Consider the following 10,273-nt stretch of genomic DNA (forward strand, 5'->3'; position numbering starts at 1 on the left):
GGAATGTAAGCTGATTTGATGTCTTTCTCATCATTCTGTTATTATAGTTCTTGATGATGCTGTTGAAATTAAACTGTCATCGTAAGGAATATTGAATCTTGAATGCCTCTGGCATTAAAATGTTTTTGGACAAGATAGCTAAATCCCAATGCTGCTGCTACTGCTAAGCATACAAAAAAGAACTAGAGAGGGGCCGTCAAAGGCGGCAGACCCACGCCTAAGTACAAAGTCGGGGTAAACATTTAATGTGCATTCGGTCATCTACCAGAATTCGGCCACTTAATTGCCAGTGTGCTTTATCACCAGCCAGTGAGTTCTACCAAAGATCGTACACTGAAGTGTACGATCTTTGGTTCTACAGTCACATCACACGCAAATCACATAATTACACATACGGTATTAACACTCATTCACGTACAGGAAAGTCCTTAAGTCTCCTCCAAAAATCCATCGAAAATCCCAAATTCCACCGTCAAAAGTGCAGAATCGGAACTTTTCCAAGCGCGCGCGAATTAAGTCCAGTTTTAAGAGTATTGTCTACGCGACGGGTCGCGGAAAAAGCGCTAAAAATCGAGAAATACGCCGTTTTCTTGCGGGATATTTTGATTATAGCAAGCCGAGAGTGTGATGATATCAAAGGTCGTATGAGTGTACGATCTTTGATGGTATCCACAAAAGCAAAAAAGAAAAACAAAATTTACGTACCCCCTAGGCAATTACCCCTATGATTAGTGTCTACGGGAATTATTCAATGCAAGGGTTGAATGCAAATGTCTACTGCACTAGTATTCGGCCACCAACGAGCGCCGCAACGTCCCCGGTGCAATTTTGCACCAACAGTGTAGAGCGCGATGCATTTTCAGCGGCCTTGCACACGCATTGACATTGAGCACGCATATCGTGCAGTGTGACTGCGACCGAGCAAAATGCTCCTCCAACGAAAAAAAACAATCAATGTTAATTTGAAAAATCATCAAATATCAAAGGTCGTATGAGTGTACGATCTTTGATGGTATCCACAAAAAGCAAAAAAGAAAAACAAAATTTACGTACCCCCTAGGCAATTACCTTTATGATTAGTGTCTACGGGAATTATTCAATGCAAGGGTTGAATGCAAATGTCTACTGCACCAGTATTCGGCCACCAACGAGCGCCGCAACGTCCCCGGTGCAATTTTGCACCAACAGTGTAGAGCGCGATGCATTTTCAGCGGCCTTGCACACGCATTGACATTGAGCACGCATATCGTGCAGTGTGACTGCGACCGAGCAAAATGCTCCTCCAACGAAAAAAACAATCAATGTTAATTTGAAAAATCATCAAAATACGGGCCAGTTTGTGATGACGGAGAACAAACTTTCATAAATCTAGAAGGACATAGTCCCTCAAATAGGCCTAAACGTAAATTTCGGAATTCTTTTAAGGGCAATTCCGCGGTTAGTAACATTACATTTGAACAAATTCAGATATTTGTTTTTACTACTAAATTACCATTTATTCATTTCAAGTCAAAATTATGTCAAAAACATGTTCATCCTTCCCAGGTTTATGATACAGAAAAGAATGAATACAATCCATGAAATATTAGAATTGCTATGGCAGCTTAAAGGGCAGGTTAGTAACGTTACGAAAAAAGGACATGACAAAAAAATCAATGTCTTGTAACAAAAAGTGTGCAAAAATTCAAGTTACTTCAAACAAAGTGTTGCATTAATTTTAATTATTGCATCATGACAAATGTTCACACAAAGTTTTTGAGCAGTTCGACCAATTATTTTTTAGCTAGACCCCCAAAAGCATGGTTAGTAACGTTACGGTTAGTAACGTTACATTTGTCCGGAGTAATTCCGCAGGTCATTTCACCCTTTTGTAATTGACAAAATGTCACATGACTTCTGGAGTATTTAAATGTATTCATCTTTTACCCATTAGCAAAACTTTGAGGAAAAAATTTCGAAGGAACCCACTGTAATTTGCATTTAAGTGAATTTCAGCATCCCCAGTCCCACATGTACATTTTAAATGATGGTTTTAGATCTTGCGAAATCAATAAATACGAAAAATAAAATCTACTGAATTTGAAAGACCTTAATGATTGGTGAACATCCATGGCATTAGTTGGTACCTAAATTAAAGAGTAAGATAAAGAGGCACATTTCTTTTATCCATGTCATGTCCACCTAACTGCGGAATTGCCCTTAAGAACATTTGAGCAGCGAAGTCGGATCGTTGGGGAGTTTATGTCTTCGTATGGTAGCGGAAAATCGCAAAGTGAGAAACGGGAAATTTTCGGAATGGTCACTATACCATGGGGTCAAAACTTCAAGGTCACACAGAATTTGCAAGGGTCAACCGATTATCACCAAAATCTAATCGATTCTTTCCTGTCATTATCCAAACATTCCCTGAACATTTCGTGCAAATCCGTTTACCCGTTCTCTTGTTATCTTGTACACAAACAAACAAACAAACAAACAAACAAACAAACAAACAAACATACGGAACCCTTTACATAACCCCCTGCCGATTTTCATCGGCGTGGGTAACAAAATGTACCATAAAAACATAATCCACAAGGGGAAAAAAAAAAGCAAGCCCCTAAATTCTCAGTAAATCTCCTCAAGCGAGATAATTTAGACAACAGCAAAATGTGGGCAGTTTTTAAACCTGGGTCAAGTCTCTGCTGAACACCAAAGCATCAAGCTTTACCAATAAAAGTCAATAACTACTGTATCATGAAACCATTTTAGGGACCAGAACATGGACAGCAGTTCCATAACATAACTATCATTTTCTGGATAAAACTTAATTTTTGAAATGTTTAACCTTGACCAAGAAACTTTTTTTTTTTCACAACTCTATGGCTTGCATCTTTTCCAGGGCAGGATGTTTGGAGGTGGGAAAAATTCATTTTGCCAAAATGTTTTCATTCAATTGCCACTACAACTTCACATAGCATTGAACTCCAATGCTATTTAATAGCATTTCCCATGCAACAGAAGACATCTTGGTGAATGGTGAATGACACTTTTCTACTGCACACCTTTCCCTTTGCAACCTTCACATGGTTGTGGTGGCTCCTTAGATCGTAAATGTGGATGTCATACTTTGTAACTGACCAATTGTATACTGAATGGTAAACTCTCTCAGTTTTTCTCTATGTTTTCAAAGCAATTGTTTCATCATATTGAATAGATGTCTCATTTCTCCATGGAAAAATTTTAGCAATAAGATGATAAAAAAACTTATTTTGCAGTCACATCATTTCTCTAAACATTCTACCTACCACCCCCCCCCCAAAAAAAAAAAATGCAATGCAACACTTATACTTCAACAATTTTGGAAGAAACATTGATTCCATGATCATGCAAGTTGCTTCTGTGGCACTGTGGCATAGTGGATAAGACTCCCGACTCCCGTTCGGAGGACCGGAGTTTGAATCCCGCCCAGTGCTTACGTCCTTGGACAAGATGTTTTTACCCACTATGTCCCTCTTGACCCAGGTGTACAAATGGGTACCTGACAATGCTAGGGTAATAACAATAGTTCAGCGCCCTCTGGTAGAGCAGTGGCAACACTGAAGAGGCTACCCTTGGTAAATAAGACCTTATCATTATTACTGTGAAACCCCATTATAGCGACCGGCGATATTACATGTACCTTGTTATAACCGGTACCTCATTATAACCGTTCGCATCAAAAACAAAGAAAAACATTAGCACAAAGTCAACTCATCAATCAAACTTAAGAGCAGTCTTTGCGTTGTTATTACACAAGTATGGATCATTATCATTGAGAGAATAACAGGGAATTATTTGTGAATTGATACAAAAAAGAGAAGGAAAAAAAAGTAGGGGTTGAAATGCGTTCTTAATTTTTCTTCCGAAAATCTCTTCACATAATAGTTGCACTATGTTCTTGAGAAGTAGGCCTACTCGGCAGGATCATATGATTGTGATTCCTTCTTCACCTATCTCTTCCTCTTGTATTGAACCATTCTGAAAGAATAATATTTTTTTGTTCTAATACAGTGTAAAATGACAATGAACAAAATCAGTTTGTATAAAATGCATTTGCTAAGATTTTTTTAAACACCAGCGCAAATAGAGTAACATTATGCGTTGCTTACTGTAACTTGCGAGGTATTTTACGTGTTGGTGCCCAGCGGGAATGCAGTGATACACTTTGTATCATAAATCATTTCGGCTGTAATCTTATATCTCATGTATGATGTTTGCGCCCGAAGGAATTAAAAAGTGCGTTCTTTATTTTCTTCCAAAAATCTCTTCGAGTTTTGTACATCTGTCCTTGAAAAATATGCGACAGGGTTGAATTTGGAAGGTTGTGATCCTTTTTACGCAAATCTGTACCTCATAGACCATTCTGAGAGAAAAAAAAATCTTTATTGTGAAATGCAGTGTTAAATGATTATGAACAAACCTAGATCTATTCAAACTATTAAATACATTTGTTTCTTTTTCTAAACACTGACTCAAGTAGATTAACATGCGTTATTCAACTATTTTTATGCTACTGTCACCCGGCGGGATCGCAATGATTTCATTAATTATTTCCGCTTTAATCATATAGGTACTATTTACATACACACTCATATTTGATAACCAGGAAACAACTGGAAGTCGGAACTAAAAATGGAAAGGATCTAATGATGAGTTGCACATGCATTCCAAAAATGTCCATTTTTTGGCCACGAGTGTCGCAACATGAAAAGTTTTTGAATGCGATATTTGTTTTTCCCGTTGCGTTGTGGTCCGACCTAATATCACGCACATGTATCTCGTGAAAAAGAAAATTGAATGATTATGTTCAATAACTTAGTAGGAACATCGGAAGTATTCCAGTGTCTTGTATCACATGGTTTAGAAGAAAACATGGAAGAAATGGTATTTGGTAATTCGTCACTAATAATGGGGGATAAAAGAGCTCAGGGATAACGGCGGGGTTGAGCATAACGTGTTTGTTTCCGAGTCTTCCCGCTTCAGATAGTACATGTAGAGAGATGGCATGGAGATCGTATACATCCACAGTGCACATTTGTGTATAATAAAATGCGCATTATTGTGTTCACCCTAGTCTGTGCAGAACTGGAAAGAGACATGGATAGCGTGAATTCGGTTTTCAGTGTTTCGTTTGTCGCGTGTTTGAAAGCGGCAGGTCAAGAAATGGAAGTTTGTTGTATCCAATCAAATTGCTTATGTTTTTCTTTATCATGATGCACCAAAAATGTCCTCATTATAACTGGAATCTTGTTATAACCGAACTCGTTACAACCGATTTGTTCTGCCATAGGTTTACACACAAAGGAAAACCGGACCGACGCAATCACTACGTTAAAAGCGATTCCTCGTTAAAACCAAACTTGTTATAACGGGGTTTCACTGTACCTGTATCATATTATTCTGTACTGTAACAATTGAAAAATAAACAAGTATGGGCATTGCTGTTGGTGAAAGTGTCAATTGATGAGCAGCTTGACGCAAAACTTGAAAGTTCGATCTCTTTACCTCAGAACTCTCAGCCTCACATAGTACCTCCAGCTGTGACATTATGGTCATCGTCTCAATGGCGAGGTCACTTAAGGTCATAGACTTGCCCCATAGCTGTTCGTGGAGACAGATCTCAACTGCAGAAAAAAAAGCACCAATGAAAATTTTGAGAGTCTGATCAATGTACATGTAACATAAAACCTCTGAACAACGAAGGAAAGAACACATGATCTGCCATTTCAATAACCTCAGAGGCAAGGCCACTTGATTAAACAAGACCAATTTCTCCACAAACACTTTTTTCCCCCAATGATGGTCATGAACCTGACAATGGCTTGTCTGTTGCTCTATTTTTGATTGTTTACTTGTACTGAACCAAGGACAACACTATACACCAGTAACAAGCATCCCCCCCCCCTTGTTTTGTTGTTGCATATTTTCATTTCCCAATAAATATTGAATAGTTCTTTTGGTTACTGAATATTTGATAACAATACATCACATTTTGTGATTTAAGAATCAAGAGCAGAAGGTGAAGTTGCAATTCCTTATGATCCACTTAGGTTTTCAAGGTAATGCAGTGCACTGAGTTGTAAAAATCAGAGAAACTTGTACCATGCAAGTATGGCAAACATGGCTCTATACAGTGTCAATATTACCTTTAGTTTGTATTGACTCAAAATGACGATGAATTTTGAAAAGTGCATCCTAATATAACATGCAGACTTACATACGGTATGTGTCAAACTTAATCTATGCATTCAATATCAATTAGTTCAAACAGCTAGAACCCTTAACATGCCTGAGATATGGATCTAAAAGTTGAGATACAGGCTAGGTTTTTAAATGTGTACAAATTTCATCAACTTCAGTAGAACATATTGCACATATAAATACACTATTACCAAAGAAATCTATTATGGCAGGATATAAAAATTAGTAAAAATGCTTTATTCAAGCTGTTTCTTTTGGAAATGTTCTGCTGAGACACATTATATACAAAGCATAGTAAAACACATTGATACACATCTATCCACACACACACACACACACACACACACACACACACATAAGATTAAGGGCACAAAATAAGATTATGAAAACTATGAGATCCAATGCATGTTGACTTATTTGATTCATAATAGCCTGGTCATCATCACTACACTGTATGTGGTCAAAAGAAAATCTAAATATGTGTCATATATTTTACAATATTTCTGACATAAAAGATTTCTAATATACTGCAAAACATGTTGGAAAATACACCTTTGCTTTCCTTCTTGTTGTATTTGCTCCTTATGTGTGTCTCAAATCAGGAGACATAGAATAGAAATAGCAATAGATTATTCATGTCTTTCCACTGGAGTGAGGAAAAAAAATACAAACACACCAACTGTTAGATTCTAACCAAAGTTTAGCTTTATCTAGACTAGACCATTATAGATACGAATTATGTTACATTGTAAGAACACCGTTGGTGGAACAAAAACACAAAATAAAAACACACACTAAAATAACTGTTAGATTCTAACCAATGTTTAGCTTTATCTAGACTAGACCATTATAGATACGAATTATGTTACATTGTAAGAACACTGTTGGTGGAACATTTTCAAAAGTGAAGGGCCCACTTCTGGGTTTCATGAGCTAACAAGCTTCAGCGCAACTTCTGGTGCCACTTCCGGGTTTCTTCAAGTGAAAAGAAAACAATAAAAAAATAATAAAAAGGTCTTCAGCTCATCTTCCTCATTCCACTTCAAGGTTTCTTCAGCTGACAAGCAAAAAAAAAAAAAAGAAAGAAAAGTGTCTTCAGCCCAAAACATAACCTTACTGTGCTCACACTTCAAGATTTCTACAATGTATTTCTTTTTAGTGCCACTTACGCACTTGTGAGGTAAAAAAAAGTGTGTGTGTGTGTGTGGGGGGGGGGGGGGGGGGGCATGTGTGGTGACACGTTATGTACTACATGTGTATTCCTTTGCATGGTGCAAAAAATGTGGGGAGGCCCGAGACCCCCCGGTTCCACAGGCCATGAAGAATCACAAGTCAATGTAATACAAATTTACTACCATTCACAACATCAACATTCTGATTGAAAGTGAAACCTACTATTAAATTTTTGGTACTACTGAAAAAAAAAATTAAACTAGAAATGTCGCTACGGCGACTGGTGTATGTCTCCGCCATAATGCATGGTTCTCCTAATAGGTCTATAGTACAATGTCTTGACAATGTGTGATGAAAGTTTCACACAATTGGCAAAATATTAAAATGACAGGTTTGCCACAAATGTGCTGAATGTTCACTTTCCTACAAAACTAGGTTCAATTGGATGAATGATTAAAATGTCAGAGTGCAGGTATTTGGGGGAACTGATGATTTTTACTTGACTTTTGACCCTTTTATAAGTTTATGCATTGAGTGATTTTCAAGGTATTGATAAAAAGTATAATTTCAGTATCAAATGGTAAAATAGTATTATCTAAACCTGTCCTTTGACCTTTGACCTCACAGTTCCAAAGAGAATCACTGTTAGGTAGAACATGCATAAATATGTAAGTTTCATGATAATACCTGAGTTACTTTTGAGATATGGAGGAAGAAGTGCAATTTAGCACTTTCACTTGACCTTTTGACCTTTGACCTTTTGGCAAGAAACTTCCCACAGAATATTATATTGGGTTATACATGCATACATCACGTTAAAAAAAAATCCTTCAAGCATTGCATAAATATAAGGAAAGCAGTGATATTTTGAGTTGACCTTGACCTTTGACCCCATGACCTTTGACCCATGACCCCAACTTCCCTAGATTATCACTGCCCATCGGTACATGCATATATACTAAGTTCCATGAAGATACCTTGAACCATTTGCGAGATATGGAGAAAAACATGAAATTTCAACCTTTTTTTCACAAAATAACCTGTGACCTTTGACCTTTGACCCCGTGACCCTAAAATCCAAACAAAGTATTATCCCCCCAGGATATACCCTCATACCAAGTTTGATGCAAAACCACCTCACGGTTCTGATCTTGAGATATCGACAAAAACAAAACGGGACGGACGGACGGACGGACGACCCGAAAACATAATGCCTCCGGCCACTTCGTTGGCGGAGGCATAAAAATAGGCCTAAGTTATTCTATGTTAGGCCTAATGACTTTAATTACGTGGCCCCTTTATCCCGAGGACTGCTCATCACATCACATCACATCACATCACATCACATCTGATACGAGGTCTAGTCCTGTACTCCAGTATTCCGGTCTCAACATAATAGAATTATCTTCAACCTTGCTGCTTTATGTGCGTTGAGGAGCAGAGGTTTTGAATTTCTCCCCGCTCCAATGTCTATCCAATAAATCTTTGAAATTATTAATTGAGGAAGCTTCAACAACACTAGTAGGGTTTCTACTCGGTAGTAGTAGTAGGAGGCAATCTGTTCCAGTCGGCAACTACTCTCTGGAGCTGGCTGAAAAAATGTACTTCGCAGTTCTAACCTAATGCTCAGTCATTGAAAAATTTGACCGACAAAGATTGAAAACAAATAAGGTCGATATGCCACAATTCATCAATGATGTTTTGATTTATATGGCATAGAGTTCTAGACACTCGTATTAAATCATGATTATGAATGATAGCAGCTAGCTATAATTAGCAGCGCAGCGCCGTCACAGACTGCCAACAAAATTTACAGTATGTGGGGCCGTTCACATTTCATTGTACGTATTACCGCATATACGATAATTGATACGATAGAACTCAATTAGGTGAGGGTTTACACGAAAATCATTGCACATTATGATACCTACCTTTGTATGATGGATCGTATGAGCAGGAAAATGCAATCGGAGGTCCAAGGATATCAACCATATTGCGATAATTTTTATTTGTTTTTAGAACTTACAGACGACGAAGAACGTGTGTGAATGAATCAGTGCTGCGGATAGTGCATGCGATCTAATGCATGCTAAATGCATGGTGCTACAAAATATTGGAGGCTGCCCTCAGGTGACGGTTTTGTTCTTCCCTGCAGCCTAGCCTGCTTCTAGCCACTCATATTCCAAGCCCAATACCAATCACTGACAGTGGCCCGGTAGATGATAATTTTAACAAAAACAAACTAACTAACAAACAAACAAACAAAAAAAACAAGAAAAAACGGGGGGGGGGGGGGGGGGGCCAAGCACACTCACCGAACTGAGAAATGCTTAGAATACAGGCACTTCTATTTTTTTTTTTTTGGGGGGGGGGGGGAGGGGGGTGTTTGACAACTTACCCTTGATGTTCCCAGGGAGAATGTTACAGAAAGCTATGTTGGGATGTAGGTATCAGTCGTTCAAATACATTGTAGTGTTCCACCCAAGTGTGTTTTGGAATGTTGATCATGATTACACCAAATCAGAATAAATAGATTTTTGTATAGTCATTGGTGTATTTCTTTGCATCTACAGCTGTAAATGTTTATACCGAGAAATAAGGGTCACACATTTTGTACCAATGTGCACGTGAGCTAAACTGGCTTATTACAGTCATGAGAACCCTTCTCAGCTTGAAGTCAAAGTCTAAGTTGTTGTTTGATTTGTAGAGACCATGGTCCGATGCCAGGAAGACCGAACCACTAGAGTGCCCCTCGTCTGTATACAGTGCATCGGGCGGGTATAGAAAATCATTAACGCATTATTGTCTGACCAGTATAGTAGAGTACTATGCTTGCGCCTAAGAACACCTTCCATCGTACAATGGTGTATCTCTTCGG

The 10,273-nt window shown here is 38.1% G+C and overlaps 1 protein-coding gene across 1 annotated transcript in view; it reads right to left on the reverse strand.

Moving 5' to 3' along the window:
- LOC139739052 (uncharacterized) overlaps positions 1-5,641 on the reverse strand; it is a 46,376-nt gene extending 40,735 nt beyond the window's left edge. The window contains exon 1 of the mRNA XM_071649665.1: positions 5,527-5,641. Coding sequence (XP_071505766.1) covers positions 5,527-5,607 — 81 coding nt within the window. The 5' untranslated portion in view covers positions 5,608-5,641. The remainder of the gene's footprint in view (positions 1-5,526) is intronic.
- Between the last annotated feature and the right edge of the window lie 4,632 nt (positions 5,642-10,273).

The sequence above is a fragment of the Diadema antillarum genome, unplaced genomic scaffold (genome assembly GCF_040938485.1).
Source record: "Diadema antillarum isolate AM-2024a unplaced genomic scaffold, OU_Dant_1.0 seq00000781_RagTag, whole genome shotgun sequence".
Lineage (NCBI taxonomy): Eukaryota > Metazoa > Echinodermata > Echinoidea > Diadematoida > Diadematidae > Diadema > Diadema antillarum.